General features: G+C 37.7%; 1 protein-coding gene across 17 annotated transcripts in view; it reads right to left on the bottom strand.

The window, feature by feature from the left end:
* LOC103889448 (phosphatidylinositol 3,4,5-trisphosphate 3-phosphatase TPTE2-like) overlaps positions 1 to 20,836 on the bottom strand; it is a 151,078-nt gene that overhangs the window by 58,948 nt on the left and 71,294 nt on the right. For all 17 annotated transcript variants that reach the window (XM_063714763.1, XM_063714762.1, XM_063714766.1 and 14 more), the window contains 3 exons: positions 12,395 to 12,454; positions 6,488 to 6,538; positions 4,193 to 4,354 (listed from right to left, as the gene is read on the bottom strand). In XM_063714763.1, coding sequence (XP_063570833.1) covers positions 4,193 to 4,354; positions 6,488 to 6,538; positions 12,395 to 12,454 — 273 coding nt within the window. The remainder of the gene's footprint in view (positions 1 to 4,192; positions 4,355 to 6,487; positions 6,539 to 12,394; positions 12,455 to 20,836) is intronic.

Raw genomic sequence — 20,836 nt, 5'->3', positions numbered from 1 at the left:
ATGAACGTGGAATCTCTTTCCATTTTTTGGTGTCCTCTTCCATTTCTTTCATCAGTGTTTTACCATTTTCATTATAAAGATCTTACACTTCTTTGGTTAGGTTAATTTCTAGGTATTTAATTTTATTTGTGGCTACTGTATATAGGACCACTTTTTAAATGTCCTTTCCAAATGGTTCACTGTTGATATGTAGAAATGCTACTGATTTTTGTATATTGATTTTGTGTCCTGCAACTTTATCGAATTTATCAATTCTAATAGTTTTTTCTGTGGAGTCTTTAGTATTTTCCAAATAAAATGTATCATCTGCAAACACAAGGATAATTTTACTTCTTCCATCCCAATTTGGATTTCTTTTTTTATTCCCTTTCTTTCTCTTCTATAATGGTGCTAGCTAGGACTTCCGGTACTATGTTGAATAACAGTGGTAAAAGTGGGCATCCTCATTGTGTTCTAGATGGCAGAGGAAAGCTTTTCAGTTTTTCCCCATTCATTATGGTACTGACTGTGGGTCTGTCATATATGGTTTTTATTATGTTGAGGTGTGTTACATCTATACTCAGTTTTTTTAGGGTGCTTACCATGAAGGGATGTTGAATTTTATCAAATGCTTTTTCAGCATCAACTGAAATGATCTTACGGTTTTTATCCTTTATTGTGTGGATATAATATATCGCATTGGTTGATTTGCAAATGTTGAACCATTCTTGCATCCCAGAGAGATATCCCACTTGTCATGATGAATGATCTTTCCCATATATTGTTGAATTCAGTTTCTAGTATCTTGTTGAGGATTTTTGCATCAATATTTGTCAGATATATTAGCATGTTTTTGGTTTAGGGTTTTTTTTTTTTTTTGAGACTGAGTCTCACTCTGTCACCCAGGCTGGAGTGCAGTGGCGTGATCTCAGCTCACTGCAACCTCTGCCTCCCAGGTTCAAGTGATTCTCCTGCCTCGGCCTCATCAGTAGCTGAAATTACAGGCACCCGGCACCACACCCAGCTAATTTTTGTATTTTTAGTAGAGACGGGGTTTCACCATATTGGCCAGGCTGGTCTTGAACCCCTGACCTCCAGTAAACCACCCGCCTCTGCCTCCCAAAGTGCTGGGATTATAGGAGTGAGCCACCACTTCCAGCCTACGTGTGTCTTTATGAGAGAAGAGTGTTTCCTGTAGGCAACACATCAATGGGTCTTTTTAGTTTATTTATTTATTTATTTATTTTTGAGATGGAGTCTTGCTCTGTCACCAGGCTGGAGTGCAGTGGCACCATCTCGGCTCACTGCAACTTCTGCCTCCCGGGTTCAAGCGATTCTCCTGCCTCAGCCTCCTGAGTAGCTGGGACTACAGGTGCCCACCACCACACCCAGCTAATTTTTGTATTTTTAGTAGAGACAGGGTTTCACCATGTTTGCCAGGATGGTCTCTAGCTCTTGACCTTGTGATCTGCCTGCCTCGGCCTCCCAAAGTGCTGGGATTACAGGCGTGAGCCACCATGCCTGGATGGGTCTTGTTCTTTCATCCATTCATCCACTCTGTCTTTTGATTGAAAAGTTTAGTCTGCTGACACTCAATGTTATTATTGATAAGTAAGGACTTACTCCTGTCATTTTGTTATTTGTTTTCTGGTTGTTTTGGGGTCTTCTCTTCCTTCTTTCCTTCCTGTCTTCCATTAGTGAAGGTAATTTTCTCTGGTGATATAATCTAGTTTCTTGTTTTTTATTTTTCGTGTATCCATTGTTATGTTTTTTGGTTTGAGGTTACCATGAGGCTTGTAAATATTATCTTATAATCCATTATTTTAATCTTATAATAACACTGTTTTCATAAACAGGTAAAAAGAAAACTAATAAAAACTCTACAACTTAACTTTGTCTCCCTATTTTTTAACTTTTTGTTATTTCTATTTATATCTTATTATACCACTATGTCTTGAAAAGTTGTAGTTAATATTTTTGATTGGCTCATAATTTAGTCTCTCTACTTAGAATAAGAGTAGTTTATACATCATAGTTACAGTGTTATAACATTCTGCATTTTTCTGTATACCTACTATTACCAGTGAGTTTTATACCTTCAGGTTGTTACTTATTGATCATTAATGTCCTTATCTTTCTGATTGAAATACTCCCTTTAGCATTTCTTCTAGGACAGGTCTGGTGTTGACAAAATCGCTCAGCTTTTGTGTGGAAAAGTCTTTATTTCCCCTTCACTTTGAAGGATATTTTCACTGGATACACTGTTCTAGGGTAAATGTTTTTTTCCTTCAGCACTTTCAATATGTCATGCCACTCTCTCCTGGCCTGAAACATTTCTACTAAAGAGTCTGCTGCCAGATATATTGTAGCTCCAATGTATATTATTGGTTTCTTTTCTCTTGCTGCTTTTAAGATTCTTTCTTTATCCTTGATCTTTGGGACTGTGATTATTAAATTCCTTGAGGTAGTCTTGAGTTACATCTGCTTGATGTTTTGTAACTTTCTTGTACTTGGATATTGATATCTTTCTGTAGGTTTGGGACGTTCTGTTACTATCCCTTTGAATAAACTTTCTACACTCCCCACCTCCTCTTTAAGGCCAATACCACTTAGATTTGTCCTTTTGAGGCTATTTTCTAGATCCTGTAGGCATGCATCATTGTTTTTTATTCTTTCCTTTGTTTCCTCTATGTATTTTGAAATAGCCTGTCTTCAAGCTCATTAATTCTTTCTCTTGGTTTATGAATTCTGCCATTAAAAGACTCTAATGCATTCTCTGGCGTGCCAATTACATTTTTTGGCTCCAGAATTTCTGCTTGATTCTTTTAAATTATTTCAATCTCTTTGTTAAACTTATCTAATAGAATTATGAATTCCTTCTCTGTGTTATCTTGAATTTCTTTGAGTTTCCTCAACACAGCTATTTTGAGTTCTTTGTCTAAAAGGTCACATATCTCTGTTTCTACAGGATTGGCCCCTGGTGTCTTATTTAGTTCATTTGGTGAGGTCATGTTTTCCTGGAGAGTGTTGATGCTAGCAGATGTTCTTTGGTGTCTGGGCATTGAAGAGTTAGGTATTTATTGTAGTTTTCACTGTATTTATTGTAGTTTTCACTGTCAGGGCTTGTTTGTACCCATCTTTCTCGGGAAGGCTTTCCAGATATTTGAAGAACTTGGATATTGTGATCTAAACTGTATCTGCTTTAGGGGGCACCCCAAGCCTCCTAAACTCTGTGGTTCTTGCAGACTCATAGTGGTACTGCCTTAATCGTCTTGGACAAGAGCCAGGATAATTCTCTGCATTACCAAAAAGAGACTCTTGTTTTCTTCCCTTACTTTCTCCCAAACAAACAGAGTCTCTCTCTCTCTCTTCTGAGGCACCTAAAGCTTGGGGTTGAGTGACACAAGCACCCCTGTGGCCACCACTACTGTGACTGCATTGGGTCAGACCTGAGGCCAGCACAGCACTGGGTCTTGCCCAAGACCTGCTGTAACCACTCCTTAGCTATTGCAGAAGTTTGCTGAAGGCCCTGGGGCTCTACAGTCATCACATGGTAAAAACAGCCAGGCCTGTGTCCTTCTCTTCAGGATGGCAAGTTCTCCTAGCCTCCAGGTGGATCCAAAGGTGCTGTCTGGGAATCAGGGCCTAGATCAAAAACTTTAAAAGTCTACCTAGTGTTTTATTGTGCTATGGCTGAGCTGTCACTCAAACCACAAGATGCAGTCCCTCCCACTCTTTCCACCCCTGTCCAAAGGCAGAGGAGCATCAATCCATGGCCACCTCAAACACAGGCCAAGGGGGGTACCGCCAGACTACCGCCAATGTTCTCATAAGGCCCAAAGGCCCTTAAGTCAGTTTGTGGTGAATGCTCCTGTTAATTATTTTAAAATGCTTCTTTTTTTTTTTTTTTTTTGAGATGGAGTCTTGCCCTGTCACCCAGGCTAGAGTGCAATGGCGTGATCTCGGCTCACTGCAACTTCTGCCTCCCAGGTTCAAACGATTCTCCTGCCTCAGCCTCCCAAGCAGCTGGGATTCCAGGCAACCACCACCACGCCCAGTTAATTTTTGTATTTTTAGTAGAGACGGGGTTTCACCATGTTGGCCAGGATTGTCTCGAACTCCTGACCTTGGGATCCTCCCACCTCAGCCTCCCAAAGTGCTTCTTATAAAAGTACAAAATAGCTTAATGCATTATAAAAATAATCAAACTTACCTTTCTACAAACATTCGAAGAAGAACATCCATGAGAAAAAATAAGGCAATAGCTGGAGAAATAGAACGATACTCCAAAGGAATATAAAGTTTGCTATCAGTGAAAATTAGGTCGGCAAGGAGGAGAGTGACATCCAGTAAGACCAGGAAAACTCCAAATATTCTAAAATAAATAAATAAATAAATGCAAAGATAAAGGGGCGTTTGTCTCTATAGCTATACTATATTTAGGCCACTGATCAGGTACCAAAATGTTATTATTTAGTATCAAGCTGCCCAGTGGCAGGAAAAACTGTAATGCCTTAGAATCTCAGAAAAATCACTGTTTTCACCCAACAGAAGCAGTTCTTAATAAACAAAATTCTCACCAAACCACTTCACAAGATATTATCATGCCCTTTTATAGTAGACACATCAGACCAACACCTCAAGAGAGAAAAGTAAAACTGAATTAAAATCACCTGTGTCTGTTTGCAAACTCTTCTTAAAATTTGAGAATTTCCTAAGAAGTTTATACCAATTTCTCATAAAAAATAAACCCTCATTAATCTGGATAATTCTAAAGAATTTATTAATAAAAACCAAATGAAAGCATGAGTAACATAAGCTCTTAAAAGACCAAGATTTTTCATCAGTGACATTTTCTTTTTTTTTTTTTTTTTTTTTTTTTGAGATGGAGTCTTGCTCTGTCCCCCAGGCCGGAGTGCAGTGGCGCGATCTCTGCTCACTGCAAGCTCCGCCTCCTGGGTTCAGGCCATTCTCCTGCCTCAGCCTCCAGAGAAGCAGGGACTACAGGCACCCGCCACCACGCCTGGCTAATTTTTTGTATTTTTAGTAGAGACGGGGTTTCACCGTGTTAGCCAGGATGGTCTCAATCTCCTGACCTCGTGATCCACCCGCCTTGGCCTCCCAAAGTGCTGGGATTACAGGCGTGAGCCACTGCGCCCAGCCCATCAGTGACATTTTCAACAAGTACATGATTCCATATTTATGGGTACTTCTAGCATAGTGATGGGCATATGAGTCTTGAACTCTACAGTACCTCCTGCCACTTCCTGTTACATATTCTAAATACTTTCTCCATAAACTGATTAGACTATTTGCCTAATCTATGAAGATGAATTAGTCTTCGAAGTACTTTTTTAAAAACTTGCAGCTGAAATTCAAATATTATTAATTCAAAAGGAAACAATTATATTGCATAAATCTATATCATAGTATGAAATCTTACTCTTATGTAGAGAAGAGTCTAAGTAAATTGTTTCCGGAATTAAAGAGTAATTCTAGATGTATAAGGTACTTAATAAAACACTTTACTTATAATTATAGAATTTTAACATTTGATTTTCATTAACGTCACTTTTGCAGATGGAAGAAAAACAATATTATATTGTTTTCTACTTTGCAGATGGAAGAAAAACAATATTAATATGTTACTATTAATCTTAGGCAAAAGCCATTTATTTGCAAGTCTGAATGTCCAGTTTAAACCAAAATTCCATGATAAATTAGATTACATTAGATGGGGCACATGGCTACTTAGCAACTGATGGACAGTGGAAATGCTTTTTTCTTATTTGATTTCAGTGTTTCTCATTGAAGTATTAAGACCCATATATATATAACAAAGATATATATGAGACTTATATATGTATATAACATATATGAGACATATATAACAAAATATATGTAACATGTTATATATAATATTATATATTTATAATTAATATATAATTATTTATAATTATATATTAATTATACATAATAAATATATATCATATATTATATATTATATATAACATGTTATATATGTAACAAAACAAAACATATATAACATGTTATATAACATATATATGAGACATATATATATAACAAAAAATGGTTTTTTGTTATTTGATTTCAGTGTTCCTCATTGAAGTATTAAGTCTCACATATATGAGACTCATATATTTTTTTTTCTTTTTTTTTTTACATGGAGTCTTGCTCTGTCACCCAGGCTGCAATGCAATGGTGCAATTTCAGCTCACTGCAACCTATGCCTCCTAGGTTCAAGCGATTCTTCTGCCTCAGCCTCCTGAGTAGCTGGGATTCCAGGCACCCACCATTATGCTTGGCTAATTTTTGTATTTTTAGTAGAGATGTGGTTTCACCATGTTAGCCAGGCTGTTCTTGAACTCCTGACTTCAGGTGATCCACCCGCCTCGGCCTCCCAGAGTGCTGGGATTACAGGCGTGAGCCACTGTGCCCAGCCAAGTCTCATATATTTAATACATGGTGTTTTCTATGTCTCACATACCCAAATGCAAAGGATGATACAATTGAACGCACAATTTTCTTAATCTTGTTGCTGCAAAAAGAAGTAAAAATAAAATTAATCAGATTTCTTCTAACCTATATTGTAAATTTAACCAAAAAACAAAGGCCTTTATAAATATAATTTTAAAATAAAATTATTCAGAAGTTGTATAACAAAATACTTTTTACTAATTGCTAAAATTTTATTCTTCCTGCTCCATGAGTACTTTACCTTTTTACTTTGCTATCCAGAATATATGCAAATAAGACAGTAAACTTTGGATGTTTAGTAACATTTCCATTGCATACAAAGCCCCAACCCCAACTTTATGGCAATACTAAACTTAAACTTGTGGTCATCAACTCAAGGAGTATAGCATGAAGACAGAAAAGGGTGATAGAAGAGAACTGTATTTTAATGCCAGCCTGGGCAAGTCATCAAACTTTGACCAGATCTCAGTTTCCACTGCCATAAAATAAGGTGTTTCAGGAATGAGCACAGGGAGTAAATGATGCTCTTGTCATCTCCTCAGACTAGACACCTAGTGAACAGATACACATTAGCAAGAGTTGCATATGAGGTTGCAAATGAACTTCAGAGGTAAGGCATTTTAGTAAGATATACTTCAAAGGAGAAACACCCGAAAGACCAGGCTGCTTCCATTAGTCAAAGGAAGGAGAACCTGTTTGATGGAGCCTCCAGTAATGCCTCATTTTACCTTATGGCTGGAGACAAGGTAGCTGATGAGGAACAATTTTTTTGTCCTACTGAAGTCTCCTGTGTTGGAGGCTCTTCAGGAGGAGAAGCCTCCAACAAAGGAGGCTTCAGTAGGAGAAGTCTTCAGGAAGTTTCTGTCATACTGAAGCCTCCAACACAGGACTCAAATTCCACCCCAAGAGCCATGAATCCTGAGACAATGCTCACAGCCTGTGCCTAAGACTAGAGAACAAAGAGGGCAGATACTGAGCAGAACTGGGGCACTGACAAAATTGGCCTTTGACATGAACAGACATTTCTCAAAAGAAGACATACATGTGGCCAACAAGCATATGAAGAAAAGCTCAATATCACAGATTAGAGAAATGCAAATCAAAACTACAATGAGATACTATTTCACATGCTATTTAGTAATAGAATGGCTATTACTAAAAAGCCAAAAAATAACAGATGCTGGCAAGGTTGCAGAGAAAAGGGAATACTTATACATTGTTGATGGGAGTGTAAATTAGTTCAACCACTGTAAAAAGCAGTATGGCAATACTTTGAAGAGCTAAAAGCAGAACTATTTGACTGAGCAATCCCATTACTGAGTAGATACCCAGAAGAATATAAATCATTCTACTATAAAGATACATGCATATGAATGTTCACTGCAGCACTATTTACAATAGCAAAGACATGCAATCAACCTAGGTACCCATCAATGACAGATTGGGTAAAGAAAATGTGGTACGTATATACCATGGAATACCATGCAGCCATAAAAAAAGAATGAGATAATGTCTTTTGTGGGAACATGGATGGAGCTGGAGGCTATTATCCTTAGCAAACTAGTGCAGAAACAGAAAACCAAATACTGAATGTTCTCACCTATCAGTGGTAGCTAAATCATAAGGACTTATGAACACAAAGAAGGAAATAGACACTGGGGTCTACTTAAGTGGGGAGGGTAGGAGGAGAGAGAGCAGCAGAAAAGATAACTATTTGGGTACTAAGCTTAATACCTGGATGATGAAATAATATGTAAAAAGAAAACCTCCTGACACATGTTTACCTATGTAACAAACCTCACATGTACATCCAAACCTAAAATAAAAGCTAAAAAAACAAAATTGGCCTTTGATGAATGATGTTAGGTTAACCTGAGATAAGGGAAATCCCCAATCCTTCTAACCTTCCCCTCCTCCACCTGGACCCACCACCTCCACCCAGGCTTGGAGAGTTAAGGCTGACGTAGATGGAGGATCAATTGGCCAAAAGAGGTGAATTCTCTCCTCAAGTTGCCATTCTCTTACTACAAGAACCTCCGATCCCACAGTCTACTGGATCTCTGGGTATCAAGGAAATGTCATAAATCTGAACTCACTTGACAATGTCAGCATACAGAACCAAGCCTGACAGTTTACGAAGGCATGAAGGAGTGGCTTGGGTGGCTTTAGCCCCTTAATCTGTTTCAGTGTCCTCTGAAACTATACCAAGTAAATACAATTGAGACTTTTTTGGTTAAAAAAAGTGTACTATGTAAATGCAGCTTCAAGCAGTTATGTGCAGAGTTTGCAGGGAAGTAACTATGACTCAATAAATCAATTTCCAGGAAAAGTACTGTTCACACTCAGGAGCAACAGACAGACACTCCAACATGCAGCAACTCAAAGCATATTCTCCATGTACCTTTCCTGAAAACAGTTACTCAAAGTGCTTGAGTCAGCTGAGCAATGAATCAAAATGAAGAACACAGAAATAAGGAAGATGACTTACAGAGAAAAGATGGTAAATAATAAAAACTCAGAATTAGTTAGGTCTAAATAATAATTGTTAATGTAGGATAAAAATGTAGCAGGTGAAAATGTAAATAAATGATTCTAAAAATAAAGATAAATAATATAAAATCATGAATAATAGTATTGATTTGAATTTTTAGGCATTCTTACACTAGGATTCAAGGTGTGGAAGAAGATAGAAGTAAAGGCAGGTCGCATTTCTTATCTTTCACAGGTGCAAGTCCAGTTTTATTCTCGATATTGATGGAGAAAAATGGTATAATTATGTTTTTTAAACATTTAAATATAAACATTGATAGACTAGAAACGGGCTTCTGACTTGCATATCAATAAAAAATGCAAGGGATAAAAACAAATCAAGTAATAGCAAAATATAGACAAATTTAAAAAGAAAATATCAAAGTGTTTTTAATAAAGAAAAAGATGATAAATAAAACCAAACATACCAGAAATCACAAATACAAACATATTACTCTCATATTGCATATTGAGAAATACTCTCAGATAATTTTGAAATTAAAGGCATTACATGCTATACACGAGAGACAAAATCTAAATTTAAATGGCAGTTTAAAAATAAAGAGATAGGGGCCAGGCACGGTGGCTCACGCCTGTAATCCCAGCACTTTGGGTGGCCGAGGCAGGCAGATCACGAGGTCAAGAGATAGAGACCATCCTTGAGCAACATGGTGAAACTCCGTCCCTACTAAAAATACAAAAAATTAGCTGGGCGTGGTGGTGCGTGCCTGTAGTCCCAGCTACTCAGGAGGCTGAGGCAGGAGAATCGCTTGAACCTGGGAGGCGGAGGTTGCAGTGAGCTGAGATGGTGCCACTGCACTCCAGCCTGGTGACAGAATGAGACTCTGGCTCAAAAAAAAAAAGAGAGAGAAAAAAAGATATGAGATACTAAACCTTAAAACACTAAAAGTTCCAATATTAATATCAAAGTTGAATTAAAAGCACAAATATTAACTATGAACATGACTCATTTTTTATCAATAGAAGGTGGAAGCTACATGACACTAACAAGACCATGTTTAATGAAATGGGATTTGTATTGAAGGCAGGTGCTATCTCTCCCACTGGACACATTTTTCTCTGGTACAGACTCTGGGGGTAGGGAGGTGGCCATGATACAACGCACGAAAAACACTGTAGTGACTCTGGTCTTCCTGCTCACTCTAGATCACTAAAACAGGGTAAGGACAATACAGGGGGATGACATGCTCATGCTGAGAAAACTATGAGTCACTTAGGAGAAAAGTAAATTTCTACACTTTATACCTTAAGACAAAGTAAATTCAGGGCAGATATTTTATTTAAATGAAGAAAATAAATTCAAAACAGAAATTTTGGTGAATATATTTAAAATCTTGGGGTAAGAAGGACTTTCTGAGAATAACATTAAAGGCAAAATCACAAAGAAAAGTACAGATACATTTGATTACATGAAGATTAAATAGTTTTATATAGTGAAAAGCAAGACAACCTGAGAGAAATTACTTATATTACATAAAATAGAAAAAGGATCAACAGATTTAACTTTTTAGTCCAAAGACAGAAAAGGGTAAATGAAGGTGTTTCAAAGAATGTGCATTAGAACAAATATATTTACTAATATCAAAGAAACCAATGATAGCTAGTGTAAAGTGTGGGAGGGGAGAAATGTACACTTTGCATCTTGATGTTAAAGCACATATCAATACCAATAGTGTCACAATCATTCCCTTTGACACAGAATTTCCACTTCTGAGAATTTATAACAAGCAAATAACCAACAATATACAGAGATTTAGCCTCAAATATATTCATTTTTTGTAACAGTTAAAAACTTGTAAAAAACTTAATTGTTCAGCAATATCTGACTATTAAATAAATTATGGCACATTTACATCATGAAGTATTACATAACAGTTACAAATAATGTTGTAAGTGCACATGAATATATATTAACAAAAAATATAGTCATGATGTCATTAAGTAATAAAGTTATTTACAAAAGAATAATAATAAGTATGGTCTCATATCTGTAAACAAAACAAGTATATGCTTAAAGAACTTAGAAGTGCATGCATCAAAGTTTAAGAATGACTATATGTGGGTAGATTTGTTGATTGTATTTTCTGATTTTCCTTTAATGAACTCTTATGTTATTTTCAGTTTTTAGAATAAAACCTATTACGGAGCTACAGAGTTTTCAAAGTACTTTTGCATGTTATTTTAGTTTTATTACTAATTTTTTACAATACAATATCCAGTACATAGATAGCATTATAACCAGTTTACATCTGAATAATCTGAAAGTTAAAGAGGGTTAGTGACTTGCTGAGTATCAGGTGAATGAATATATGATGTCAAAGCCAAGCACTGATTCCAGCTTTTACTATAAATCCAATATCATCCCCCTGGTATGAAACACCAGCATTTCTCACAGGGACTACTGCAAATTCCTCCGATACCTATGTAATGAGACTTTGTAACTTAAAAATAAAATAAAACGAAAACCTGCTTTATTTTTTTTGGAGTGGGGAAAGAATGAAATGCTTGCCTTGCTTAATCTGTCTAATTTTGCTTCAGCCCTGGGCAGCTCCATTACAGAAAACGTATAGCTAATTTGCAGACACACAGTTTAATTCAGTGGCAAATTCAGGGTAATTTGAAGAACTATTTGTATTTGCCCTCTTTGCTTCCAATCTTTGTTTAGACACCAACAGCTTACAACCACGGTGAGTTAACTTCCTCTATGGCAGTACTTCCTCTCCAGCATTGACACAAGCTGGAGAATGGTTATACAACTGGGCAAGAAAGAAGCAGAAGAAAAATCTCCCGAATATGTCTGCAGTTCAGACACAAGCCAGTTTAAGAATGTATTGTTTCATTACAGTGAGTACATGATAAAATGCCTTCAGGTCAGTGCAACAGGAAGTACTCTAGTGAGATTAGAAACAAATAAGAATAAAATCCCAATGAGCATAAAGAGGTCTTTAGTCAGCAAAACATGTTTGCTTTTGCTATCAATACTATTTGCTCATAGGCAAAATCTACAAAATTGGGAATCACACAATATCCAGTAAAAATGAGAAACGTTCATTATTGATGAGTTAAGTAGCATTCTGCATTCCTGTTTTTTTAAGAAAAAACTTTTAATGGAATTAATTTCTTCTAAGAATACTTTTTACATTTTCAAACTAGAAGAACATTTATTTCTGAATGGATGGAATTTTTTTTCAAAATAATACTTGTCTAAGAATTCAACTGGAGTAAATAAGGTGTACCCTCCCACCCATATATTTTGATATCTTTCCATAGTTTCCCTTTGTCCTTCTTGTCTCAGTGTAAGCCCTGTTTAACTAAAGATAAGAGATCCATCAATGGCTCCCTCCTTTCAAACTTCAAACTGACTTACTCATACGAAGCAACATTTTCAGCATCTTCAACTTCAAACTTGGAAAGTTGTTCTAACATACTTTAGCCACCAGAAAAAAAAAAGCAAAAATATATCATTAGATATTTGCTACACAAAATAGTGATGAAAAATATATTTGAATAACAAGAATCCCATGAATCTAAAGGATATAGTAAACATGACTTAGCTCACTGGAAGACCTAAAATTTAAGAAAGAAAATTACAATCATTAACCAGAAACTCTTTCCTCATGGATACTCCTAACACTGAATTTTGCATATTTTTAGCTTCTTTTCTCTCTCTGTCTCTTTCTATATACATGCATATGAAGATATATAAAAGAATATGTACACAGATATATAATACATAAATGTGTATAGACATATCTCAAAGACATTGTGGGTTTCATTCCAGACCACTGCAATAAAGCAAAAACTGCATTAAGCAACTCACACAAATGTTTTGGTTCCCCTGTGCATATAAAAGTTATGTTTACCTTACACTGTAGCCTGTTAAGTTTGCAATGGCATTATGTTCAAAAAACTTATGTACATACCTTAATTAAAAATTACTTTATTGGTTAAAAAATGCTAATGATCACCTGAGCCTTTAGCAAGTCATAGTCTTTTTGCTGGTGGAGGGCGTTGCCTCCATGTTCATGGCTGCTGACTGATCAGAGTGTTGGTTGCCAATGGTTGGAGTGGCTGAGGCAATTTCTTAAAATAGGACAACAATGAAGTTTGCTGTAGCAAATGACTCTTCTTTTCACAAGTGAGAATTAAGTGGTGAAGCCATCAGGTCCTGGACTTTGTTGAAAGCCTTTTTATTACTGATTCAATCTCGTTACTTGTTTCTGGTCTGTTCAGGTTTTCTGTTTCTTCTTGGTTTAGTCTTGGTAGGTCGTATGGGTCAAGGAGTTTGTCCACTTCCTCTAGGTTTTCAAATTTATTGTAGAGTTGTTCATAACAGTCTCTAATAATTCTTTTTATTTCTGTCATATCTGTTATGAGGTCTCTTTTTTTGTTTCTAATTTTACTTATTTGGGTCTCCTCTTTTTCTTAACTAGTCTAGCTAATGGTTTGTTGATATTTTTAAACCTGCTTTTTGTTGTTAACCTCTTGTAATTTTTGCCTCAATTTGTTTATTTCTGTTTGGTCTTCATTATTTATTTCCTTTTACTAATTTGGGGTTTGGTTTGTCCTTACTATTCTACTTTCTTGAGGTAGAATTTTTATTTGAAAGTTTTCTAGTTTTTCTGATCCAGGCATTTATTGCTAAAAACATACTTCTTAATAACTGCTTTTGCTGTGTCCCTTATGTTTTGGTATGTTGTGTTTCTAGTTATATTTGTTTCAAGGAATTTTTAAATTTCATTCTTAATTTCTTTCTTCACTCATTGCAACTCAAGGGCATGTTGTTTAATTTCCATATGTCTGCATAGTTTTGAATGTTCCTCTCGTTATGAATGTCTAATTTTATTCCATTGTGGTAAGATAAGATACCGGATATAATTTCAATTTTTAAAAATTTGTTGAGACTTGTTTTGTAGCCTAACATATGGTCTATCTTGGATAATGTTTCATGTGCTGATGAAAAGAATGTGCATTCTGTAGCTGTTAGGTGAGATCTTCTGTATATGTTTGTTATGTCCATTTGGTCTATGGTGGAGTTTAAGTCTGATGTTTCTTTGTTGATTTTCTGTCTAGATGATTTGTCCAATGCTGAGAGTGGGATACTGAAGTGCCCAACTCTTATTGTAATGGGGTCTGTCTCACTCTTTAGATCTAGTAATATTCGCTTCATATATCTAGGTGCTCTGGTGTTTGAGTGCATACATATTTATAATTATACACATATTACAATTATGTTATATTTCTTGAATTGAACCCTTTATTATTACATAATCATCTTGTTTGTCACTTTTTATGGTTTTTAACTTGCAGTCTGTTTTGTCTGATACAAATATAGCTATTCTTGTTCACTTTTGGCTTCCATTTGCATGGAATATCTTTTTTCATCCCTTATCAGTCTATGTTTCTTTACAGGTAAGGTGAGTTTCTTTTAGATAAAATATAGTTGGGTCTTTTTTTTTAATCCACTCAGCAAGTCTATATCCTTCATGGGGTATTTAATCTATTAACATTCAAAGTTATTATTGGTAGGTGAGGAGTTACTTCCGACATTTTATTGTTTTCTGGTTGTTTTGTATATGTTTTGTTCCTTTTTTCCTCTCTGTTTACTTTTGAAGTTGGGTAGTTTTCTGCAGTGATAAGGTTTCATCTCTTTCTCTTTCTCCTTTAAATATTGACTCTAACAGTGACTTTTAAAGTTTTGCATGTTTTTATGATGGTGGTTATCATCTTTTTACTTCCAGATGTAAGACTCCCTTGGGCATTTCTTGTAAGGCTGGTCTAGTGGTGATGAATTATCTTGGTTTTTGTTTATCTGTGACAGATTTTATGTCTTCTTCATTTGTAAAGGATAGCTGTGCTGGGTATAATATTCTTGGCTGAAAGATTGTTTTTTCTTTCAGAACTTCGACTATATCATCCCATTCTCTTCTAGCCTAAGGTTTCTGCTGGGAAATCAGCTGTTAGTCTAATGGGGATTCCATTATAAGTGTGTTACTTTTCTCTTGCTATTTTAAAAAATTTTTGTCTTTGGTTTTTCACAATTTGACTATAATGTCTGGGTTGAATGTATTTGGGGTTCTTTGATCTTCCTGGAACTAGATGTCTAGCTCTCTCTCAAGAGTTAGGAAGTTTTATGTTCTCATTTTATTAAATATGTTTTCCTCACATTTTCTCTTCACTTTTCCTTCTGGAATGCCCATAATATGAATATTTGATCAAATTAATGGTGTTCCATAAATCCTGTAGGCTTTTTTCATTCTTTTTTATTCTTTTTTGCCTGCCTGTGTTATTTCAAAAGACTTGTCTTCAAGTTCAGAAATTATTTCTTCAGCTTGTTCTTGTCTGTAAAGCCATTGATTGCATTTTTTCCTTTCATCCATTGAACTGTTTAGCTCTTAGGGCTTCTGTTTGGTTCTTTTTATGGTATCTGTATCTTTACTGAATTTCTCTTTCAAATCATGTTTTCCTGATTGACTTGTCTATCTGTATTACCTTACATCTCACTGAGTTTCCTTAAGACTATTCTTTTTTCTATCATTTCCTATGTTTATGATTGGGGTCTATTACTGGATAATTATTATTTCCCTTTGTAGGTGACATGTTTTCTTGCATTTTCATGGTTGATGTGTTTCTATGTTGAGTTCTATGCATCTGGTGAAAAAGTCACTTATGGAGTAGGTTTACTTGTATGAATTTATTTGTATGAATGGGTCTTGGGTGTCAGTTCGCTGGGGTATGTTGGCCTTGCTTCTACATGGATGCAGTAAGTGTAGTCTCCATGTAGTTTATTCAGCTGTGATCCACACTAGTAACGTTTGCAAGTTACTCAGTGGCCTAGGCTAAGGAAGTTTGTGGTGATGGTGGTGCAGCTTTGCCAGAGGCGGGCTCACTAGGCTGTTTCTCAGGGTAGGGGTGTGTGCAGGCATACAGTGGGTCAGAAAACTTGGAGTATGGCTTTATGCGGCTGGCCATGGTGCTGTCACTCTAGCCAGGAGCATGGGGATGCAGTTGCTCAACCAGGGCATGCCTGCCAGATGTGCCTTGCAGGACAGTTTCTCAGGCCCAGGATGCTGGCACACAGCTGTTTGCTTGGCCTGGAAGCATGCACTCCAGGAGTGGCCTGAAGGGCTGTTTCCCATACCTGGTATGTGGGTACACAGCTGCTCATCTGGCCTGGGGCCAATCTGCTGGGGGAATCTCATGGGCCAAATATATTGCCACATGGCTGCTAAGCTAGACTGAAGATATCCTTGCCAGGGCTGGCCAAGAGGGGGTGTTTCTCAGGCCTGGGATATAGTCAAATGACTTCTCAGCTGTCCTGGATGTGTGACTGCTGGGGGTAGTCCATAGGGCTAGTCTAGCTCAGGATGTGGGCACACTGCTGCTCAGCTGGCCTGGGTGGTGCCTGCCAGGGGAAGCCCAGGGGACTGCTTCTATGAGCCAGGATGTGGGCACGAGGCTGCTCGGCTGGCCTAGGGGCATGTCTTCTGGGAGTAGCCCATGGGGCTCTTTCTTAGGTCCAGGACATGGGCATTCATGGCTGATTGGCTGGTCTGGAGGTGCATCTGCTGGGAATGGACACAGGACTGTTTCTCAGGCTCATGAAAGGTTGCACAGCTGCTTAGTTGGCTTGGGAGTGTTTCTGTTAGGGGTGGCCTATAGGGCTGTTCCTCAAGCTGGGACGTAGGTATGTGGCTGCTTAGTTGGCCTGACAGTCTGCTGGCCAGAGTAAACTCCCAGGGTTGTTTCTCGGCCCTGAGACTTGGGCATACACAGCTGCTTGTCTCTCAGGTCTGAGACACAGGTGCAAGGCCCACTCGGCGGTGTGCCTGCTGGGGACAGCCTGTGGGACTGTTGCTCAGGCCCTTATTAATGGCAGAGGGCTCCTGGGCAGGCCAGGAGCATGTCTGTGGTGGATGGGGCCTGCAGGGCTGTTTCTCAGGTCCTGAGCATGGGCTCATACTCTGCTGACCTGGGGGTGTATCAGCTGCTCAGAGGCTTAGGGGCCTCTCCCACTTGGGAGAGGGCATGTAGTGGTTTGGCTGTCTTAAGAGTGAGTTTACCCTGGATGGGACTGCAGATTATTCCTCTGTCTGGAAGTGTGGTGGTGGGGGTTGATTTCCCTGCTCTGCAGTACTTGAGTTACAGCCAGTCCTGGGACCAATCTCCACACAGCTGGGATTGTGGCTTTAACCCACCCATGTGGGCTTGGTGTACTGAAGATAAAGCTCCAGCGCTGGAGAGGCACAGTGGCTACTGGCCCCCAGAGGAGGGCACACTCAAGAGATGACTCTGGTCTCAAGATGGTGCTGTGTTGCTGCAGCTTACGTCTCTAGGGGTGGGAAGTTTTCACCTTGTACTCCTAGTCCAGTGCATGCAGCTGTGTCAATTCTTGGTAATACTCCAAATTGGCCTGAGGGCTTGCAAAGACTGTGAGATTCTCCTGTTGTAAAGACTTTGTGTTTGCGATGGCAGTAGGGCTGGTGGGGATCTTCTGCTTACCTTCACCCTGCAATGAGAAGTACCTCCTGTCTCTAGGCCAATTCAATTCAGATGGGGGAGAAGGGGCTGCAGAAGCTGAGTGCTTCCATTCTGTGGGGACTTCCAGTCACCAAAGGTGTGTCTCCACTCCTTTGCTGCACTCCAGGACTATGCCTTTGATACTCCAATCAAATGTTAGATGTGTATTTCTTGCCTCGGTTCTTTCTTGTAGGGGAGATGAGCACCAGGCATCTCTAGTCACCCATCTTGCTTGATTTAGCATAATTCGTAAGGGCCCTAGGATTTTCAGAATAGTCAATGATTGTTGGCGTCAACATAAAGTCACCAGCTTCATTAGCCCCTAATAAGAGAATTGGCCTGTGCTTTGAAGCTTTGAAACCATGCGTTGACTTCTCCTCTCTAAATATAAAAGTCCTAGATGGCATCTTCTTCCAATAAAAGACCATCTTGCCTACACTGAAAATCCGTTGTTTAGTGTGGCCACCTTCATCAATTATCTCAGCTAGATCTTCTGGATAACTTGCTGCTGCTTCTGCATCAGCACTTGCTGTTTACCTTGCACTTTTATGTTATGGAGATGGCTTCTTTCCTTAAACCTCATGAACCAACCTTTTAGCTTCAAGCTTTTCTTCTGCAGCTTCCTTACCTCTCCCAGCTTTCACTGAATCAAAGAGAGTGAGGGCCTTGTCCTGGATTAGGCTTTGGCTTAAGGGAATGCTGTGGCTGGTTTGATCTTTTATCCAGACCACTAAAACATTCTCCATATTAGCAATCAGACTGTTTTGCTTTCTCAACATTTGTATGTTCACTGGAGTAGCAGTCTTAATTTTCCTCAAGAAGTTTTTTGGCTTTTTTGTTTTGTTTTTGTTTTACATTCACAACTTGGCTGAACTGGTGCAAGAAGTCTAGCCTTCCTCACAATCATTTCTAGCTTTTGGTTTAAAGTGAGAGCCATGTGACTCTTCCTTTCACTAGGACACTCAGAGACCATCATAGGCTTATTAAATGGCCTACTTTCAATATTGTTGTGTCTCAGGGAATAGGGAGGCCCAAGGAGAAGGAGAGAGATGGGGGAATGGCTAGTCAGTGGAGCAGTCGGAACAAACATGTCATTGATTAGGCTTGTCATCTTAATATGGACATGGTTTGTATTGCCCCAATACAATTACAATAGCAACATCAAAGATCACTGATCACAGATCACCACAACAGATATGATAATAAAAAGTTTGGAATATTGCAAGAATTATTAAAATGTGACAGAGACACAAAGTGAGAACATGCTGTTGGAAAAATAATACCAGGAGACTTGCTCAATGCAGGGTTGCTACAAACCTTCAGTTTATAAAAAAGTAATATCTGAGGGGCAATAAAGTAAAGCACAATAAAACAAGATATACCTGCATACATACACACATATGTATATATAAACTATATATGTATATATACACATATATATGCTAAAGGATATATACATATATGTTTACATATATACATACACACATGCTCATATATATTAAAGGATATATATATGACTACCGATGTTATTAATTTGGGTCAGTGCTAAAGAATATATCTATATATATAGATATGTATATATAGATCTATATATACACATTTAAATATGCACATATATAGACATATGTATATAGATATGTGTATATATATACACAAATACATATTTATGTATCTCTATATACTACATATATAGATAAAAGATATATCTGTATATATATACACACAGACACATTTATACGTGTGTGTTATATGTGTCTGTGTGTGTAAACATATCCTTTAGCACTGACCCAAATTAATAACATCAGTAGTTTTCAGTGACACCACCATTGAAAGGTGAGTTGTATCAGAGATATATCAAAGTCGTGAAAGACTACTGATGTCATTTTATCTGGGCCAGTGCTAAGGATTAAAAATGTACACGTCAGGTCAAGTGACTTCAGAGACATACTTTTCTAGTTGAAGTTATGTACAATTGCTCTACATTTATAAACTGGTTGAACTCTGAAAATGTATATGTCAATGATTTGGAATCTACTATTAATATATCATTTTTTCCTACGAGAAAACCTTATATTATGTAAAGGTGCTCTTGGGCCTTAACAAACAGTCTAATGAATCACAATTTAAGTGCAGTTGTTTATTACTTCATTTGTGAGTGAATTTTACCAATCTCAATATATCCCTCTCTTCTTTCTCTCTATATTTTGAAATCTCACCCATCATTGATGACTCTAGCACATATTACTCTTTTTGATTCAATGGGGTAATAGCTAAAGGATTAAAAATGAAGATAGCAAGACTCCACATGTCATTTTAGACTTAATTTTCTGATACAAATTAGCAAAAATTATTCTACAATTCATAATCTAGTTACCCTGAAAAATTGACATTAATGAGTTATTTATTTGAAACCTGGTATTTAATTTTTCTGTGCAAATGAGGTTTTAGATGTTTGTAATTAAATTTTTTGGCCTGTGGAAAAAACTTAATGAATCAAGTTTGCATACATTTCTTTACTCCTAAACCTAATCCCCAAGTTACTGTTTCTGGCAAAATTTACATAAATTCAACTTCAGTTTGTAAATACCCACCTTGCTTGAACTTGTAATTTTCTGCCTTCTCACGTTCAAATACCACCAGTAACTCTTCACCAATCATGGATGTCTCTCCTGCCCCTCAGATAGGGTTAAGTAACTACAGACCCAAGGCAGGGCCTCCATACAATCTGAGGGTGGATTTACCTTTGGGGCAGTAGCCTCATGTGGTAACAGATGGAGAGACCAGGGGTTTCCAAGGCATTTGACTGCTACTAACAAATGGTGAAAAGACAGTAACAGAAGCCTCTCTCTATAGTCTGTTTGTTTTTTTCTAAACAACTGTAAAAATGTGGAAGTTATCTCTACGTGATACAGTGAGATGATAAAGAAACTGTGTCAAGACACTCTGTATTATCGTGAACACTTCTGAGAGTGAATTCCACTAATCTCAGTCTCTTTCTCTGTCACTGTTTTCTGTGTGGTGTGTGTGTGTGTGTGTGTGTACATGTTTTTTGTTTTTTTTTCATGTGACAAAGTTTCGCTCCAGCTGTCCCGGGTGGAATGCAGTGGCATGGTCTTGGCTCACTGCAACCTCCACCTCCCCAAGTTCAAGCAATTCTCTGGCCTCAGCCTCCCAAGTAGCTGGGATTAGAGGCGCCTGCCACCACACCTAGCTAGTTGTTGTAGTTTTAGTAGACAGAGGGTTTCACCATGTTTGCCGACCTGGTCTCGAACTCCTGACCTCAGGGTAT

This window comes from Pongo abelii, chromosome 14 (assembly GCF_028885655.2).
Source record: "Pongo abelii isolate AG06213 chromosome 14, NHGRI_mPonAbe1-v2.0_pri, whole genome shotgun sequence".
NCBI classification, from domain to species: Eukaryota; Metazoa; Chordata; class Mammalia; order Primates; family Hominidae; genus Pongo; species Pongo abelii.
Note: the sequence above shows the minus strand (reverse complement) of the source record. Positions and strands in the feature narration are given on the sequence as shown.